This window comes from Jaculus jaculus, chromosome 16 (assembly GCF_020740685.1).
Source record: "Jaculus jaculus isolate mJacJac1 chromosome 16, mJacJac1.mat.Y.cur, whole genome shotgun sequence".
Lineage (NCBI taxonomy): Eukaryota > Metazoa > Chordata > Mammalia > Rodentia > Dipodidae > Jaculus > Jaculus jaculus.
In genome coordinates this window covers 2,902,925-2,923,652 of record NC_059117.1, presented here as the reverse complement: position 1 = coordinate 2,923,652, position 20,728 = coordinate 2,902,925, and the positions used below count along the sequence as shown (strand labels likewise).

Below are 20,728 nucleotides of genomic sequence, written 5' to 3'. Positions count from 1 at the left end.
TTAGAATTATCGAACTTGGAGATTTGTCACTGGCCAGAGTTGTTGGACTTGAAGCTACAGAGTTTGATGTTTGCCCTGGTTATTTTAAATTTTGTATTGGTTGAAAATTTCTTTACTATGCCCAATGTCATCTTTTGCAGTGTGAATGTTTATTCTGTGCCATTATGGGTGTTTTGAGATTATTTTTTGGTATTATGGCTTAGTTAAAAGACTGGATTATGGGGATGTATGAACAGCATTGGGATTGGAAAAAAAAATGGGGACTTTTAAAGTTGACTGAATGCATTGCATTTTACATCATGCATGGTTATCAGTTTACAGGGGCCAGTGGTGGTTTGATTCAGGTGTCCCCATAAACTTAGGTGTTCTGAATGCTAGGTTCCCAGCTGATGGAGATTTGAGAATTAATGTGTCTTGGAGGGAGTGTATTGTTGGGGGCAGGCTTATGGGTGTTTTAGCCAGTTTCCCCATGCCAGTGTTTGGCACACTCTCCTGTTGCTATGGATCACCTTATGTTGGCCAGAGGGTGATATCCACCCTCTGCTCATATCGTCATTTTCCCTGCCATCATGGAGCTTCTCCCTTGAGCCTGTAAGCCAAAATAAACCTCTTTTTTCCCACAAGCTGCTCTTGGTTGGGTGATTTCTATCAGCAATGCAGACCTGACTGCAACAGTATATGTTTTTTATATAAATACTTAAATATAAATTTTATAAATATATACTTAAACTTATATATATTATTTAAATATATATGTGTGTGTGTATATGTGTGTGTGTATATATATATATATTTATACATATATAAAATCTTGGTCCTGAAATTTGGGGGCTGTTTTGAAACCTTGTAATTATTATTGTTGTTGTTGTTATTATTATCATTTGTGTGTAGACAACCACAATAACCCAGGGCCAAGGACTAGGTTAGCATAGTGGTTTGAATGTAAAAGTTCCACATAGCCTCAGGGTTTTTTGTTTCATTTTGTTTTTGGTTTTACAAGGTAGGGTCTCACACTAGCTCAGGCTGACCTGGAATTCACTATATAGTCTCACGGTGGCCTCAAGCTCACTACGATCCTCCTATCTCTGCCTCCTAAATTCTGGGATTAAAGACATGTGCCACCATGCCCAGCTGCCTCAGGGATTTTTGATTAAGCTTTCTACTTTGATCTCCAGCTGATGGGGTCTTTGGGAGGTGGAGCTCCGCTATAGGAGGCATATTGCTGGGTAGGCCTTGGCGTCCAACCCTGCTGTGCTCAGAGCTATGGCTGGCTGTTCTCCATTGCTAGTGTGTGATGAAGCTTCCCCTTAAACTATAAGCCTGGATTAAATCCTTTCCTCCTATCCGCTGCTTCTGGTCAAGAGTTGTGTCTCATCCATAGGGAGGCAACTGCTATGTTTAGTAAGTTTCTCTTTTCCTGAAGAGATGGTGTCAAAATTTGCTTAAATAGTGAATGTTGTATGGCTAGCAATTACTCAGTATGAAATTGGACAGATGGCTGTAACATTCTGAACTGAGAAAAAAAAAATTATTTATTTACTTGCAAGCAGCAAGAGATAGAGAGAAGAAAGAGAGAGAGAGAATGGGCACACCAGGGCCTCCAGTGCAAACAAACTCCGGATGCATGTGCCCCTTGCACATCTGCCTTACGTGGGTCTTGGAGAATTGTTCCTAGGTCCTTTGGCTTCACAGGCAAATGCCTTAACCACTAAGCCATCTCTCCAGCCCAAGAAAAAAAATTTTGGTAGAATGAAGGACAACAGACATAATCATAATTTATAACAATAGTGTGTGTGTGTGTGTGTGTTGTCAAGGCAGAATCTCTCTCTAGCGAAAGCTGACCTAGAACTCACTCTGTAGCAAGTTGGCCTCCAGCTCACAGAGATCTTCCTACCTCTGCCTCCAGAGTGCTGGGCTTAAAGGTGTGCACCACTATACCGGGCCCTGTAATTTTTTAATATTTTTATTTAAATTTTTATTTATTTATTTGAGAGAAAGAGACAGGGGGACATGCTGGGGCCTCCAGCCACTTCTAACAAGCTCCAGATGTATGCACCACCTTGTGTATCTGGCTTACATGGGTCCTGGGGGATCAAACCTGGGTCCTTTGGCTTTACAGGCAAGTGCCTTAACCACTAAGCCATTTCTCCAGCCCTATAAAAAGGAATTTTCTGCTATTTTGACTACAAAGGGTCCCTTTAGTTTCAAGAAATATCAGGTCTCTATTGATCATTTATTCAATGTAGGAAATGATGCTTAATGCTATATAAATGGCATCAGATTAACTAACCTGACCACTGTTTTTACCATTTTAATTTCTATTTTGAAATGGGAGTCTCATCATGTTGCCCATACTGGTCCTAAACTCCAATCAAAGGCCCCTCCCACCTCAGCCTCAGAATGTTGGGCTACAGGTGTATGCCAACATGGCTGGCTGGTAATACTGGCCTTAAAAGCTTATAAACAAAACAAAAATCTTGAGCTGGAGAGATGGCTTAGTGGCTAAGGTGCTTTCCAACAAAGCCTGAGGACCCAGGTTTGTAAGCCAGAGACCCTGGAACACCCATGTTCCCTATCTATCTGTCTATCTATTTATCTGCCTCTCTCTCTTAAAAAAAAAAAAAAAAAAAAATATTGTCTATTTGAGAGAGACCAGAGGGACCCACCTGTGTCTGGGCACTGAGCAGATGTTCAGCATTGTTAAAAATCTGTTAATGCTGGGCGTGATGGTGTACACCTTTAATCCCAGCACTCGGGAGGCAGAGGTAGGAGGATTACCATGAGTTCGAGACCACCCTGAGATTACATAGTGAATTCTAGGTCAGCCTGAGCTAGAATGAAACCCTACCTCAGAAAACCAAAAAAAGAAAAAAAATTGTTAAAATCATTAGTATTGCTAATGATAAGCTTGGAAGTTTGTATTAGAAACACACTTTCTGACCTTAATTTTCCTGTAAATAAACAAAAACACTAGGAATGAGACAACTTGACTCCCTAAATTTTTGGATTCTCTCCTGGGCTAGGCTACATTAAGCAAAAAACCATCAACTCTGACAGCCAGCAGGACCACTCATGCCAGCTTCCCCTGTCTTGAAGACTCCCCAGAAGCCTTGGACAACTTTGCAAAAGATTGCAGCTGATACTCCTGGTTCCTAGAAGGCATAGGCCCCCGACAGACTGTTTAAACAGTTGACAGATTTTTGTTTTGTTTTTAATCACAAGCCTCAATGAACCATTTCCATCTTGGTTAGAGGGGAGCACTTCCCCTTGTGGACAGACCTGTACACTGGTCTCAAAGGTCATGATTGGTCCAAGACACAAGCTTTGTTTTTTCTTTTTTAATTTTTATTACAAAGTTATAGTCTTGTATGCCTTCTCCCCTGGTCCACTTTCCCTGAGGCCTCTCCTCAGTGGGGTTGTTGGGGTTCACTGTTGGGTAACTGAGGCCTCCCGCAGTCTCTGTGAAGGAGGCTGTGCCTCAGGATATTTGTACCCACCCTGTGGCTCTTACAGTCTTCCCACCCCGTCTTCCACCATGGTCCCTGAGCCTTGGCAGGTCTGTTAGCAATCTAGTTTAGTGATCTCTGTAGCCTCTGGGTTTCTGATTCTAAGTGTTTTGATTGACCACTGTGTCTGCTGCCTCCCTCCTGGAGCTGGTTGTTAGGCTAGTAGTGGGAGCTAGACTCCTGTCCATGCTTCCTCTGCAATTTCTCATGGGCCTCCAATGTGGTAGAGGTGATACAAGCTTTAATGACTTAATGGCAGGCCAAAACAAACAGCTTTGACCCAACAAATGGTTGTGACTGGTCCAAATGCACTTTTATTCTGCTACATAAACAGGCTGCTCAGGCTATTTTGTGAATGGCGTGGGAGACACTCTCCCCTGGTGTGGCAACATGGGATTCAGTAGACTTCTTTTAGTTGGTCTTTCCTTGCCTACTCTCAGTAGGGCCGGAAATAGAGAAGCTGCCAAAAGCAGCCCGGGCTGCAGAGGGGAGGAGAGCGGCAAGGAGCTACTTCCACAAGCCAGAAGGGGTGGGGGCCTGGAGCACCCTGCCGAGGGGCTGGCGGCTCGACTGCTCTGGCCCAGTCACTTCCGGTTCCAGACTTGCTCCCAGCGCTGCCGCTCGCAGGGGAGGCGGTCAGGGAGCCTCCAGAGCAGTCCTGATGGCTGGCATTTGTTGTCCTGTACTCAGGACCGGTCTTGCAAACAGCCCTGTTGGGACTCGTGTGGTTCCTGGTCCCCGTGTCCCAAACAGCTTCCCAGAGCTAAACACTGGCAAGGCGCCACTTGCCAGCTGAAGAAGGTCTCTGCCCAGTGAGCTCCAGCCCACCCGTTGCCTGCTACCAGCACCTACATGGGTGAATACCTACTTTCCGGAATGAAGCGTACAAGAGTGAAATCAGATACACCTGATGCGTCCTTGAAACCTACCGGGAACTGCAACTGCTTCCACCAAAAGGTATTAGCACATGACTCCCAAATACAGTGTCAGATACCCCGCTAGTTTTATGTTGCCCTCTTTTTGGTTATAATTAAAAATCAAAAATAAGCCGGGCATGGTGGCACATGCCTTTCTCTAATCCCAGCACTCGAGATGCAGAGGTTAGTAAGATTGTTGTGAGTTCAAAGCCACCCTGAGACTACATAGTGAATTCCAAGTCAGAATGGGCTAGAATGAGACCTTACCTCAAAAAAAGTAGTGGCTTATTACTTAAATATATTCACTTTCTTTTTTAAAAAATTATTTATTTATTTATTTATTTATGAGAGATAGAAATAGGCAGGTGGGGGGAGATGGGTGCACCAGGGCTTCCAGCCACTGCAAACGAACTCCAGATGCATGCGCCACCTTGCGCATCTGGCTTACGTGGGTCCTGGGGAATTGAACCTAGGTCCTTTGGTTTTGCAGGCAAGTGCCTTAACTGCTAAGCCATCTCTCCAGCCCAATATATTCATTTTCTTATTAATGACCTTTAAAGTGCCATGAATGAGGTATTACATGCTTGGGATTAGTATGTAAGGACTTTCTTGTTTATTTATGGTAGCAGGTATCATAAAAATTATACACATATCTTTTCTCATCAGGTTTTATTACTGTTTGCATATTTCATGTGTAGCCCAAGGCAACTCTTCCAATTCTTTTTTAATTCTTCTTCAAATTCCATTTGGCTGTATTTTAATTTTCATATGTAAGAATTAAAATGAACTGAGACATTGCTTTATCCTCATAAAGCTAACAAATTGTTCTATCATCATTTTCTGCAAGATGCATTATTTAAGTCTTAATATCTAATAAGACACTGCTGCCTCCAAAGTTCTTCCTAAAAACTGTCTTGACTATTCCTGCCCATATGTTCTAACAGATGCTATTTACTGTATTTATTTATTTTTATTTATTTGTGTGTGTGTGTGCATGTCAGGGTCTCTTGTTGCTGCAAAAAAAAAAAAAAATGCCTGTCTTTCTTTACACAGGTGGCTGGGGAGTTGAACCCTAGGCTAACAGGCTTTGTAAGCAAGCACCTTCAATTGTTGAGCCATCTCCCCAACCCCAGCTATCTTTTCTTTTTAATAGAGAACTTTAATCTCATTCCTTTTGTCCTCCTTCATCCTCTATGTCAAACACATTTAGGCACTCAGAACAGCACAGGCCTCGTGGGGGAGACCCAAGACTCATCAGTACAAAAGAAGTCACTGGATGAGTAATCTCCGTCCACACAGCGGGGAGCTTCACAGAAGTGATGTAAATTCACAGCCAGCCAGGGAGCCTGATCAATGGAGATGGCAGCAGACACTGAGGAGACTCAAATGCACCAAAGCAAAAGTGAGAGACTGTCAAGAGCTCAATACCGATGGGCACTTATAACACACCATCTGCAGCTCATGGAACACTGTGGAAGAGGAGCTAGAAAGAATGGAAGAGCCACAGGGTGAGAAGGCATGCTGTGGGCACTGGCCTCCCCACAGGTGCTTTGGTTCGTTTTTCAGTAGAGCTCTCAGGCCTTTTCTACTTCTACCAAAAGAAGAAGTCTAATTCCCGTTAGCATTCTCTCTGCATTGTACTCTTAGCATTCCTCACCAGGCTCTTTCCCAAGAAGAATCCCACCCTTGGCTCACACAAGGATGCAGAGTAAGGGAGTCACCAAAAGCAAAACACCATTTTCAAAACCACTTCCAAAACAAGAGAGGAAGCGGGGGAGGGAGGAAGGGAAGAAAAGGCAATTCTTTCTTTTTAGGAAAGGCAATTTTATTAAAGTGCATAAACAGTGTTCTCATCGCATACTGTCCCCTACAGTGTAACTCAGCTTCCTCTGAAAGATAAAGCTCAAACTAATAACATAACTCAGGCCTTACACCCTTAAGAGCAGTTTGAGGTTTCTGTCCAGCATTCCAGATTTCATAGATGAGACAATTTCAACCACACAACTGTCAGGCTGCATTAAAGTAAATCCCTCTCACCAGTTATAAGGCCAACATGTAAAGGAGAACAGATGATTTGGCTTTAGTTAATTTGGGCTGTGAAACATCAAGGAAGACTAGAATCCACATTATGGCATGTGTAACTCTAGATTGAAATAGTCTATTAAAAAGTATTAAAACTTGATTACCAAGAATATTAAACTTCAGCAAAAGAGATGAACTTGGGGGTTGGAGAGATGGCTCTGTGGTTAAGCACTTGCCTGCAAAGCCTAAGGACCTGGGTTCAATTCCTCAGTGCCCACATAAAGCCAGATGCATGTGTCTAGAGTTTGTTTGCAAGGGGTTAAAAGTCTTGATATACCCATTCATTCTCATTCATCCTCTCCCCCTTTCTCTCCCTCTCTCTCTCAAATAAATATGTTTTTTTTAAAAACAAAAAGAGATGAACTTTGCTTTATATCCACCCAAACTCATGACACATAAATGATTTGTGCTTCCAAAAGAATCTTTTGGCTATGACAGAAAGAAAACCTTCAGGGCTGGAGAGATGGCCTAGCAGTTAAGGTGCTTGCCTGAGGTGCCTAAGGACCCATGTTCAACTCTCTAGGTCCCACATAAGAGACACACAAGGTGACACAAGCACACAAAGTCGCACATGTACAAGGTGACACATGTGTCTGATAACAGTGGCTGGAGGCCCTAGCACACCAATTATCTCTCACATGTGCGTCCTCTCTCTGTCTGTCTTTCTCTCCCCTTCTTTCTCTAATAAATAAATAAAAATAAAATATATTAAACTTAAAAAGAATCTGTTGAAATTTAAACTTCCTGATAGTGAATTTGTCCATAACACATACTATTGCAAATATTACCAAAAAATAAAAGATAATAGTAAAATTCATTTTGGATGTAGAGCTGCTCAGTGTCCTATAATCACAAAATCTATTTTAGTACTTCCCAGTGAATGTATGAGTACAGAAAACATGACACTTTACATTAAGTCAATAATCCTGAGAAATCTTAGCCTATACTAATTGTATAAAACAGTGGTTTCATTATGTCACTTTTATGATGTATGTAATATACTTTGATCATAGTCATGCCTGTTATCATCTCTTGACCTCTCCTCCCACTGATTCTGTTCCTCTTTCTAAATAGCCTCTTTTCTACATTTACTTTTGTTTTTGAACTCTAGGTTACACATATGAGAGGAAATATGTAATGTTTGTCTAAATCTGGCTTATTCTGTAAAAATGATCTCCAATTTCATCCATTTTACTGTGACTGACATGATTTTATTCTTTTCTTTTTTGAGGTAGGGTCTCACTCTAGCCCAGGCTGACCTGGAATTCACTATATAGTCTCAGGGTGGCCTCGAACTCATGGAGATCCCTCTACCTTTGACTCCCAAGTGCTGGAATTAAAGGCTTGCACCACCATGCCGTTTCATTCTTCTTTATAGATGGATAAAATTTGCTAGTGCCCATCTAGTGATGGACAACTAGGTTGATTCTATAACATGAGTATTGTGACTAGTACTGCGATAAACATGGGTGTGTAGGTATCACTAAAACATGCTGACTTTGATGCATTTGGGCATATACCCAGAAGTGGTGCAGCTGGATCATACGGTAGTTCTCTTTTGGGTTTCTGAGAAACCTCTCAATTTCCATAATGGCCAGACAAATTTACATTCTCACTAGCAGTGTATAAAAGTTCCTTTCTCCCTTATTCCTCTCCAGAACTTCTTGTCCCTTGTTTTCTGACTGGATGGCATGGAATGTGTGCAGTGTTGGTTTGTATTTCTCTAACGGCTACAAACGTTGACCATGTTTTCATGTACGAAGCCTGAGTCTGAAGCCTCTCTGCTGTTCAATAGCTGTGTCCATAGCTGCATGTCCCTTGGTCCTCTGGGCCTGTTTCCTTATGAAGATGAAGAAACGAATTGTGCAGATATTATACTAAAGATAGTCAAGAGGTGGAAAGGGGTAGGAATTATAGAATGATGAGACTATTTTTCAGACATGCCTCTCCTTCATTGTCTCCTTTAGTCTCCATCCCTACCACTAAAACCATATAATCTACCCATTATCCCCTTAGCTGAGAACAACAAGGTTATATCATCTTTCTCTAAGACCTTTGGCTGCATGAAGACACAGGATGCAGAGACAGGCTGGTAGCACACACCTGCAATGCCACAACTTGGGTTGTGGGGGCAGGAGGATAAAGAGTTCAAGACCACCCTCAGCTATATAATGAGTTTGGGACCTGCCTGGACTATATGAGACCCAGTTACTGTCCACACACCCATGCCTTAAGCAAGGTGGAAGGCAAGGATTAACACACAGGGGTGTCCTCTGACCACACATGCACTGCAACACTCACCCCACCTCTCCCCCCTCCAATCTGACACACATACACAGAAGGGGAGGGAGGAAGTAAGGCTCACAAAACCACAGGCAGCCAACTTAAAGAAATACACACAGCCAGTAAACGTCTGAAGATATTTACTCTTGGTTATTATTGAGCACCCATATCCCAGGGAAGAAGGAAATCCAAATCATTTCAGTCAACACCAGCAGGAGGTTCCCAACAGAAGGAGAAAATGCAGGGGCTAGAAAACCTCTTGCAGGTGCATGTGTGGAGCTGACATACCTGTGATGGAGCAGTAGATGATGTGAGGAGCAATCTTGTCTATGTCTTCGTATCCCAGGCCCATCTCAGACAGTTTGCCAGGAACATAGTTCTCCACAAACACATCACAAACAGCTGCAAGCTGAAGGAAGAGATGAGGAGGAATCAGACTCCTTCAGGGACTTCTAAGCCGTCAAATAGTTTTCTTACAGAACAGAACTTTAATTTCAGTAAATATAGTTGATTCTTACCTTACAATAAATATTCCAGAAAAAAAAAATCTCAGGATAGATGAAGTAAATTTAGGCAAACGCAAAAGGTTCTTATTAATTACTTAAAGTATTAATGTCAAGAAAACAATGAATACTATATTTTTGTAAATATATGCTATTAAATAGATTCTACTTTCTTCAAATGTAAAAAAATGTTTGCTCAGAATGCTCTATCCAAATATATTCTCAAAGAACACATAAAAATAGAAAATAAGTACATGAAAATAAGAAAAAAGCATCTTTTGAAACAAAAAACTCGACATGACTTCATTATGTTCCATTCCTATTATATAATATGCCTCATTATAATACCACTTAATACATATAAAAATGATTCTGAAATGCCTTTGAACTTTTTGGTGCTTTCTTTCTGAAGAATTTAAATGTCTTTAATGAACCATTGTTTTGTTTTTCAACCATCAGAAGGGAGTCAATCTTAGGAAAGAAACTGCCATACTTACAACTTTTGAAGTACATAAGGACACTAGAGGCATGGGTAGGTCCCTCTCAAAAGAGACATAGTGACTACATTAAGAAACCGGACAAGGCTTTGTGTTCAATCCACAGCACCCAGGGAGGGAGAGAGAGAAGACCTTACCTCACAGTTTTAGAGAGTTAAGAGCACAGCACCAACATCAGCAAAGCTGGCTTGGCAAGCAATCTCTCCTCTCCTCTTAAAAACTTTTCTATGATGTTCAAATCCATAATTATAATCTAAGTACTAAGATGCATTTCATAAAGAATACTGTACCTCCTTGATGATTTTCTTCCCTTTTGGATCCTTGATATTAACAGATATACTCTAAAAATCAAATATAGATATTAAAATATTACCATAAATATTTTCATTATTACAGCCAACTCACCAATACAGCCATTCATATTACATAGATTCTCTAAAAGCATATTTACTTCCTTTTAAAACTTTTATTTATTTTATTCCATTTTTTACGTATATATATATATATGTATATATATATATATAATTGTTTACTGATCTTATTTCCCCCCAATTGCCCTCCCTTCCCCCTCCCCTCCTTTTAATAACCTTCTCCCCATTAATTTCCATCTTACCTTCAGGCCTTTTATTCATTGAGTTAAATTGGGATTGCTTATGAGAACACAGATGGAAGGTTATTTGCGATGGACTAGGCAACTTACCAGTGGCTACACCCTTTCCCACCCTTAACAATTAACTGATATTAGCTGTGCTGGAAGGCCTGGGGTCTCATGTACTCTTTCCCCATCAGAGGAGGCATAGGAACAGGCTCAATCTTGTACAAAAAAACCACAGCTGCTATGAGTCCCTGTTGTAACCAGAAGACAGCATCGTGCAACCTTGCTCCTGCTCCTAATTCTATCCCCTCCTCTGTAGGGTTCCCTGGGCCTTGCATGGAGTGGTGTTGGTGTCCTGCTTGATGCAGAGCCCACAAACGTCATTTATCTTCAGCAGTTTTTCCATCTCTACATGTCTGCATTAGCCACTGCCCACTGTATTGAAAAACACCTGTGACCAAGACTGCAAGCAGTACTGATCTATGGGAACAATGTGGGCATTTAGAAGTCACTTTGTCATACTGTCCATTTAACATCATCATGGTAGGAGGTTCCCTCCTAGGGCCTATGTCCCTAGCCTTAGGCTTTTGGCCAGGTTTACAGTACCAGGCATGAAATACCTCCCATGAAGTGGACCTCAAATCCAATCAGAAAGTAGTCAGTTACTTCCATAACATTTTTGGCACTATTGTACCAATGAACATATCTTGCCCAACAGGTCAGCTGTGGAATAGTTTCCACAGCTGAGTAGGATTATTAATGGTTTTTCTCCACCAGCAGCTTACATGAAGAAAACTAGCTGGCAGGGAGGAAGTCTCCGTCTCAGTTTCAGCTGAGTTTTTCTATACCCTGCAACCAAAGCATGTACTGTCTTCAGCCAAAGACTTCCCATCTAGCTTTGGTAGGCAACCAAGAGCAATGGCAGTAGTCTATGTTGATTTGGGGCCTCTATAGCTTTCCTGACCAAGAACTAACCCACAGAGAGATATCCCACCTCTGGAATGAAACTTATGGTTAATAACCTAGGGCTCCTAGGAGTAGCTTTATCCACCCACTAGGGGACCCAGGATCAATCTTTTTTATTTATATGTGAATTGGCTTACCAAGTAGTAGGTTTCCATATGGTCTTTTCATATACCCATAGTTTGATCCATCCTCCCACCGCTTCCTTCTTTCACTTATCCCTCTACCCCATCCCTGCTAAAACCTCCCCTCCCAAATAGTCCCACTCTACTTTCCTGTTTCATGTATTATACTAGACACACACTGACACATGACCTTCCCACATGGACCACTTTCTAGCTTCTTGGCCTTTACATACATTATTTTTTTTTAAATTTTATTTATTTATTTATTTATTTGAGAGCGACAGACACAGAGAGAAAGACAGATAGAGGGAGAGAGAGAGAATGGGTGCGCCAGGGCTTCCAGCCTCTGCAAACGAACTCCAGACGCGTGCACCCCCTTGTGCATCTGGCTAACGTGGGACCTGGGGAACCGAGCCTCGAACCGGGGTCTTTAGGCTTCACAGGCAAGCGCTTAGCCTCTAAGCCATCTCTCCAGCCCCATACATTATTTTTAAAAATACATATATTTTATTTCTTTACGTATTTTGAGAGAAAGAGGCAGATACAAAGAGACTGGGTGTGTCAGGACCTCCAGACACTGCAAATGAAATCCAGATGCGTGCACCACCTTGTGCATCTGGCTTACATGGTCCTGGGGAAATGAACCTGAGTCCTTAAACTTTGCAGACAAGTACTTTAACCACTAAGCCATCTCTCCAGTCCAAACTGATATATCCATTAATGTAGAAATTCAAAGCTAGGATCTGCATATGAGAAAGAACATGTGGTTTCTGACTTTATGAGCCTGTATTACCTCACTTATAATCTTTTCCAATCCATCCATTTCCCTGCAAATTTCATAATTTTATTTTTCTTGACAGCTGAATAAAACTTGTGTATATGTACCAAATCTTCATAATCCATTCATCAGCCAATGAGCATTCAGGATGATTGCATTTTCTAGCTATTCTGACTAGAGTGGAAATAAGCAGGAATGAGCAATTATCTTTGAAGTAAAGTGGTAATATTCGGTCACAAGATAGCTCAATTTTCAGTTTTTGAACACTGATCATGCTGCTTTTCTTAATGGCTACAAGTTTTTATTCTAACAAACAGTGAATAAGGGTAAACTAACCTAGCATTATTTTTTTTTTCCCTGTAACTCTTTGGATTTTTTTTTTTTTTCTTTCTCTACCCTCTGTAGCACTCCTTTGCAGAGCTGGTTTGATGATTATTAATTCCTTTAGCCTACTTTTAAGCTTGGAAAGTTTTTCTTTCTCCATCAATTATTATTGATAGTTTTGTCATGTCTCACATTCAGGGCTGGCAATTTTGGACTTTTGGGCCTTGAAATACATCACTCCAATTCCTGTTATTCTGATGATCTTGCCTTTATAGGTGGTCTAGCGAGTCTGTCTTGTAGCTCTCACCATTCTTTGTTCTACACATTTACTGTTTTAACTATGATGTGACATAGGGAGTTTCTTTTCTGGTCCTGTATGTTTGGTGTTCTGTATATGGGCATCTCTTTCCCCTGATTTGAGAGTTTTTCTGATATAATTGCACTGAAAATATTCCTTATTTTTCTCCTTCTTCTATGCCCATAATCCATAGATTTGGTCTGTTCATGGCATCTCAGAGATCTTGCATCTTTGTCCATATAGCTCTATAAGCTTATCACTTCCTTGACTGCACATGTCAATGCCTCCACCTTGTCTTAAAGCCCTGATATTATTCTCTTCTCTCCATAACCCTTTCTCTTGGTGAGGATTTCCACTGAACTATTTATTTCACTTACTGTATTTTTTGTTTCCATCATAATTTCTGTTCATGTTTCTTCAATGTTTCTATTTCTTTACTGAATTTCATTTTCATGTCTTCCTTTGGCTTTATTTCTTTCAGCTGATTATTTGTGTTCTCCTAAATTTTTTTCATTTCTTTACAGGTATTTATCATCATTCTATTAATTCTTTGTCTGGAAAGTCACCTAAGTCTCTGTCATCAGAGATCATCAAGGCACATGTTGTCTTGACTTTTCATATTATTTTCTTTTTGCGTTGGGACTTTCACATCAGAGGTTAGATCATTAGGTTTTTTAGATTTTTAGGTTTAGGTCACCTGCCCTCTTTTGGTGGAGGTGTTTGATATATTCAGGAGGAACTGGCCCATAGTAAGACTGAAGTATTATCTTTTTCTGTTAGCCTGGTGTTTATGGCACCAGGCTCACTCTTTAGTCTTCTCCTTTGAGTGGAGCAATGCCTATAAGAACAGTAGCTATCATGGCACAGGCCCATTACAAAAACAGTGATAGACTGCTGTGAAATGATTACCTCACAATGCTAGTCATTTAGGAAATAGAGGCACAAGACAGCACTGCATGTACTAACGTGTTAGTTATTGTGGGTTTGTGAGGGAAAGAAAGAAGTCTCTTAATTTCAAATTTTCAAACCCCTCATCTGGGGCTGGCCTGTATGCTCCTTGCAACCCTTCAACTTCCTATTCTTTCTGTAGCCTGGGTCCAAGTATCCCTAGGCAGTTTTCTCTGTGGTGGTGAGTTCAGCATATGCTGAGGGTATGCCTGGCCTGGCTATTAGTTCTTCACAGTTTCCTGAGGTACTTCTTCAATTTTTCTCTTTGGGACAGTCTTTTAATTTTTATGTTAGTTTTTTTTTTCCTTCATTGTCTCACACTGAGGCTGTTTCTATCTGTCATCTTACCCAAAGTCTTTTTTTTAAATTTTATTTTCTAAAAGTTTAAAAATTTTTTAATATATTTTATTTATTTGAGAGGAAGAAAGAGAAAGAGGCAGATAGAGAGAGAATAGGCATACCAGGCCTCCACTGCAAACAAACTCTAGATGCATGCACCACCTTATGCATCTGGCTAATATGGGTACTGGGGAATTGAACCTACGTCCTTAGGCTTCACAGGCAAGTGCCTTAACCACTAAGCTATCTCTCCAGCCCTTACCCAAAGTCTTAAAGCAAACATTTCCTTTAGGAAGAAATATTTAAGGAATCTTTACTGATTTTATTTGCAATTAAGCCATGTTAGATTGATAGCAAGAATTATAGTAAATATTTTTCACAGTAATACCAAGTACTAGGCAATAAGTGTTCTTTACAATAGCAAGTATAAGGAATCAAATTATTTCTTTTATAAAATACCATCATAAGCTAGGCGTGGTGGCGCATAGCTTATAATGGAATCCCCACACTTGGGAGGCAGAGGTAGGAGGACCACCATGAGTTCAAGGCCACCCTGATACTACATAGTGAATTCCAGGTCAGCCTGGGTTATATATAGTGAGACCCTACCTCACAAAAACCAAAAAAAATATTATAAATTCTTATAATTTTGTATTTGTCTGTATGTGGTATGCATGTATTCATGTATGCATACTTATGTATGGATGCATGTATATGTACCAGTGTTCATGCACATATATGCTCACACGTAGAGGCCAGAGGTCAATGTCAAAGGCCTTCTTCAATTGTTTGCCATCTTATTTTTTAATGTTTTCTTTTATGAGAGGGTAAAAGATATGTGACACGCCAGGGCCTCCAGCTGCTGCTATCAAACTCCAGATGCATGTTCCACCTTGTGCACCTGCATGGCCTTGCACTTGTATCACCTTGTGTGTCTGGATTACACGGGATCTGGAGAGTAGAACAGGGGTCCTCAGGCTTCACAAGCAAGCGCCTTAACTGCCAAGCCATCTCTCCAGCCCCACCACCTTAATTTTTGAGACAGGGTCCCGGGCTGAAACTGGAGCTTACCAATACTACTAGACTAGCTATCCCACAGGGACCCTCCCAGTTTCACTTCCCTGTCTCTGGGATTACAGGTGCATGCCATCACATCTAACATTCATGTGGGGGCTAACGATCCAAATGAATGTCATTGTGCTTACATAACAAGCACTTTTCCACTGAGAAATCTCCCCAGCCAGCATGATTTTTACATAGGAAAGGAATATTAATGCTGTTGGTTGCATCTCCAAAAGGTAACCCATGGCATCAAAAGTGTTGTTCCTGCCAAGAGAATTATACAAATTAAGCAAAATGAAGCAAATTTTAAAAATTAAGGAATGATATCCTTACTTTTTTATTTCGGTTAACACTGAGAAAATAAGTGCTTTCTGTGTCTACAAAAGGAGGTCCCCAGGTTCGTGTATCATCACCAGCTCCTGTCAAACACAATATGAACTATTAAGCTTTAGTTATGAAATACGAAACATTTCAAACCCACAGACTCACTCCCATATGCCGTTGCAGGTACTAAACAAGACCAGCTCATCCAGGGGGAACCCCACCCCTCAGAGGCTAGAAAGCTGGCTAGAACTGCAAGAGCTCTCCACCATGTATGTTAGTCACCAAATCCTTCCATATCCTTTTTCACTAATTTGCTTTCTTGAAAGTAAAAATCCATAAGGAAATCCAGGAGTCTTTTTGATTTAATAGAAAGCAAACTTCAGGGGAAAATAATACCAGTTTTTGGTAAGGAAGTTAGTTAGCTCTTTCAGTGTTTCTTGGCATTGAATGAGAAATGAAAATATGGAGCCCACAAAAGAATCTTATTAAATATTATTTAAATCATAATAATAGTATGAGTCTATATGGTAAAGTATCATCTGGAACTTAATATACAACAGTGATTAATAAACCTATAAATATCCTCTAACAACAAATCAGAAAAGTCAGAATAAGTAGCAAATGTCAATAGTTTAAAATCCTGCTTACAATAAGATTTTAGGCTGGGCATAGTGGCACATACCTTTAATCCTAGCACTTGGGAGGCAGAGGTAGGAGGATTACAGTGAGTTTGAGGCCACCCTGAGACTACATAGTGAATTCCAGGTCAGCCTGAGCCAGAGTGAGACACTACCTCAAAAAAAAAGATGTTAGATATTTATATCTTTTTTTTTTTAATTTTTTTTGTTCATTTTTTATTTATTTATTTGAGAGCGACAGACATAGAGAGAAAGACAGATGGAGGGAGAGAGAATGGGCGCGCCAGGGCCTCCAGCCACTGCAAACGAACTCCAGACGCGTGCGCCCTCTTGTGCATCTGGCTAATGTGGGACCTGGGGAACCGAGCCTCAAACCGGGGTCCTTAGGCTTCACAGGCAAGCGCTTAACCGCTAAGCCATCTCTCCGGCCCGATATTTATATCTTCTTTTTTTTTTTTTGGTTTTTCGAGGTAGGGTCTCACTCTAGCCCAGGCTGACCTGGAATTCACTATGGAGTCTCAGGGTGGCCTTGAACTCACAGTGATCCTCCTACCTCTGCCTCCCAACCGATATTTATATCTTAATTAAAAGTAAACGCAATAGAAACCAGGCACAGTGGTGCACACCTTTAATCCCACCACTCAAGAGGTAGAAGTAGGAGGATCACTGTAAGTTTGAGGCCACCCTGAGACTCCATAGTGAATTCCAGGTCAGCATGGCTACAGTGAAACCCAACCTCAAAAAAAAGGAAACTCGATAGAAATAGTCAGCAAGAAGATAGTGAGAACCGAGGAGATAAGCCACTTCTCGCATCTCAGCCAAGGCCCAAGTGAAACCACAGAGGAAGTGGGGAGCACCATGTTTCCATGGTGAGCCTGACAAGCAATGCCAGGGTGAAGTAAACTGGCACTGAGGATACTTGACACCTCCCAAAGCAGAGATCCAGAGGCTCCTAAGAGCTTAACACTGAAGTAGACTTAAAACACACTCACCAAGACTCAGGGAGCTTTTTGGAAGAGGGGGCACAGGTTAGGACATCATGTCCAGAGGTACTGCCTCCCCCAGTAACTGCTGCTCCCACAATGCGTAACCCTCAACTCCATGGGGAATACCAGCAACCCCAATAGGAGGACCCCTGTGGAATGGGGGCAGGGATGAGGGAAAAGATGGTACCAACACATGATGTATCTATACAAAATATGTTCTTAATAATAATAATAAAGTAAAACTCTAAAACCACCAAAACTAGTATATTTTATTCGATGTATCTACTTCATGTAATACCTCCAGCCAAAACAGTATCATTCAAATTAAGAATTTTGTAAGTTCTGAGTCAATATTGATCACCATAAATATCATACAAAAATGACAATAATTGTCATCTAGGCCATTACAGTTAAATTATTATTATAATTACCCCTTAAAAAAAGAATTTGTGGGCACAGGTTAAACTTTTAAACTATAATCATTTAAATGGCATATCCAATCTGTTAACTTTACTTAGTAAACTGATCAAGAAAAATATTGGCATAAACTTTAAAACAAACAAAAGCTAAAGAATAAACTCATTTATTAAAAAATTATGCAAAAGCTGAGTGTGGTGGTAAACGCCTTTAATCCCAGCATTTGGGAGGCAGAGGTAGGAGGATCGCTGTGAGTTTGAGGCCACCATGAGACCACATAGTGAATTCCAGGGCAGCGTGGACTAGAGTGAAATCCTACCTCACAAAAACAAAACAAAACAAAACATATATATATACATACACACACACACACACACACATACATACATACATATGCATACATATATATATGCAAGCTACTAATTTATTTAAAAGATCACAAGAGAAAGAAAATGCACAATACAGATGAGAAAAGACATATGTATCTAGCTGGAGCTGAAACAATAAATGAGAAGCATGAAACAGAATGACCTACAACAAGACATTAGGACCACAAAGGAACTGTAAGTCCTCAAAGGCCGCTGCCCATGAGTAAGGCAGTCAGTGGCTTCTTGGGAAATGGGTGTGCAAGTCTGTCTTCAGTCTCAGACAAGATCTCTCAGTCACCAGAGAATCCAGCCACTGCCTTTTTCATGAACGTCTAGGTACCTTAAAACAGAAGAGCAGATTCAGGGAAGGAAGGAAGAAGAGAAACAAGCGAAGCAATACTGATAAATAAGTATGAACTGCATTTAGCATTCAGGTGGACGTCTCAAGATAAATAACTATGTGTTGCATTTGGCATTCAGGTGGACATCTCAAGATAAGTAAGTGTGCGTTGCATTCGGCGTTCAGGTGGTCGACTCTCTGGGGTAGAGCCCCACATGGCATTCCTGCCACTCAATAGTCCTTCAAACAACCTCCTGGGCACCAGCTACTTCACAACATTACTCCATGCAGAGCCACCTCGGCAGTGTCCAAAAGACCAACATCTCAGACCTTATGTCCTACCTAGTGGGGACAAACTCGGTGTTTGTCCACCTGCTATCTCAGCACTTGGGAGTCTGGTGTCAGGGGGAGGATGTCCAGCTAGAAGAAAGCATCGAGCAATGACCAGATCTGTAAACATTACCGACCACACAGGTGAAGCTTTGTCTCTGGAAAAGAGGATATGCCGGGAACTTCTACCACCTGAGGCTAACAAGCACAGACTTGTCAAAACAATAATGTCCCTGTGCTACTAAGAGAATCCTCTGCTAACTGATCTGTCCTCTTACTGCAATCTACCTAGCAGGAAGTTGAGTCTTCCAAGTAATGTATTCTACTTTAAATGATTTTTCAATAATGGTAAATTAACATGTTCATATAAATTAGCCTCATTGAAGTCTTATGGATAAATGCATACTATTCAGTACTAAACCACTCTCACTGAATTGACAATTCCAGTTCAGATTCATATCTTTAAGCATAAATAATGTGATTTTAATTTGGATTTTTTTTTTTTTTTGATTATTGGAGACAGGATCTCATGTAGCTCAGGCTGATCTGGAACTCTATAGTCAAGAATAACCTTGAACTCCGAATCCTCCTGCCTCTGCCTCCTGAGTGCTGGGATTACAGGTATGCACCAAGGCATCTGGAACAACGTGGTTTTGAAAACTCCGAAAAGAGCAGGTTACAGGTGAGGCAGAGAGTGGGAAGAGTGGGGACTGTGCCTGATGCTTTGGGAGAGAAAGAACACATGATACTGATACTTTTCCCAAGTAACTTTATCAATAACATCAAAAATTAGCCACCAAATGCTAAAAAGGTACTAAATAAAAGTGAGAATTAGGGCTGGGAGGTGGCTGAGCAGTTAAAGGCACCTGCTTGCAAAGCCTGCTGGTCCAGGTTCAATTCCCCAGTACAGTTCCCCACATAAAGCCAAATGAACAAAGTTTGTATTAGCAAGAGGCCTTTGCATACCCATTTCTCTTTCTTTCTCTCTTTCACTCTTTCTTTCTCCCCTTGCAAATTAACTACTCTTTAAAGTAAGAATTATGTACATAGTATATGTTTACTTGGTGGGCAAAGAAGACAGTACTACAAAGATGTCACATGAAAAACAAACACAGGGCTGGAGAAGATGTCTTAGCAGTTAAGGTGCTTATCTGCAAAGCCAAAGGACCCCAGTTTGATACCCCAGGACCCACATAAGTCAGATGCACAAGAAGGCACATGGGTCTGGAATTCATTTGCAGTGGCTGGATGCCCTGGCATGTCCATTCTCTTCCTCCCCCCGCCCCTTTTCCTCTCTACCTCTTTCTCTCTGTCTCTCTCAAATAAATAAATGAATAAAATATATGTTTTTAAAACTCTGGGCATGGCCGGGCGTGGTGGCGCACGCCTTTAATCCCAGCACTCGGGAGGCAGACGTAGGAGGATCGCCATGAGTTCAAGGCCACCCTGAGACTACAGAGTTAATTCCAGGTCAGCCTGGACCAGAGTGAGACCCTACCTCGAAAAAAAAAAAAAAAAAAAAAAAAAACTGGGCATGGTGGTGCACTCCTTTAATCCTAGCACTCGAGGGGCAGAGGTAGGAGAATTGCCAAGAGTTCCAGGCCACTCTGAGACTACATAGGGAATTTCAGGTCAGTCTGAACAACTAGAGTGAGACCTTACCTCGGAAAAAAAGAAAAAAAAAGATAGACAGACAGACATAAACACAAAGCCAGGTGTGGTGACTCATGCTTTTAATCCCAGCATTCAGGAGAATGAAGTAGGAGAATCACCATGAGTTCAAGGCCAGCCTAGGTTACAAAGTGAGTTCCAGGTCAGCATGGACTACAATGAGACTCTGCTTCAGAAAAAGAAAAAGAAAAAAAAAAAATAGAAACATAAACACAGTCCATGTGAGCTGGTGCTGCCTGCTACAACAGAAGTCAGTCTGAGAGATTCAAGGTCAGCCTAAATTACACAGAGAGACCCTGTCTCAAAAAAAAAAAGAAAAAAACTTTCATCAATAAAAATGGAGAGTACTCCAGCCACTATGGAGGTTTCTCAAAAAAATGAAAATAGAACTTGTTAAGATGGCTCAGCAGTTAAAGGCACTTGCCTGCAAAAGC

The 20,728-nt window shown here is 41.1% G+C and overlaps 1 protein-coding gene across 5 annotated transcripts in view; it reads right to left on the bottom strand.

Moving 5' to 3' along the window:
• Positions 1-20,728, bottom strand: part of Sugct (succinyl-CoA:glutarate-CoA transferase) — a 689,766-nt gene that overhangs the window by 651,909 nt on the left and 17,129 nt on the right. For all 5 annotated transcript variants that reach the window (XM_045136223.1, XM_004668834.2, XM_045136224.1 and 2 more), the window contains exons 4-6: positions 15,554-15,639; positions 10,079-10,129; positions 9,077-9,197 (exon numbers count right to left, since the gene is read on the bottom strand). In XM_045136223.1, the coding sequence (XP_044992158.1) occupies positions 9,077-9,197; positions 10,079-10,129; positions 15,554-15,639 (258 nt within the window). The remainder of the gene's footprint in view (positions 1-9,076; positions 9,198-10,078; positions 10,130-15,553; positions 15,640-20,728) is intronic.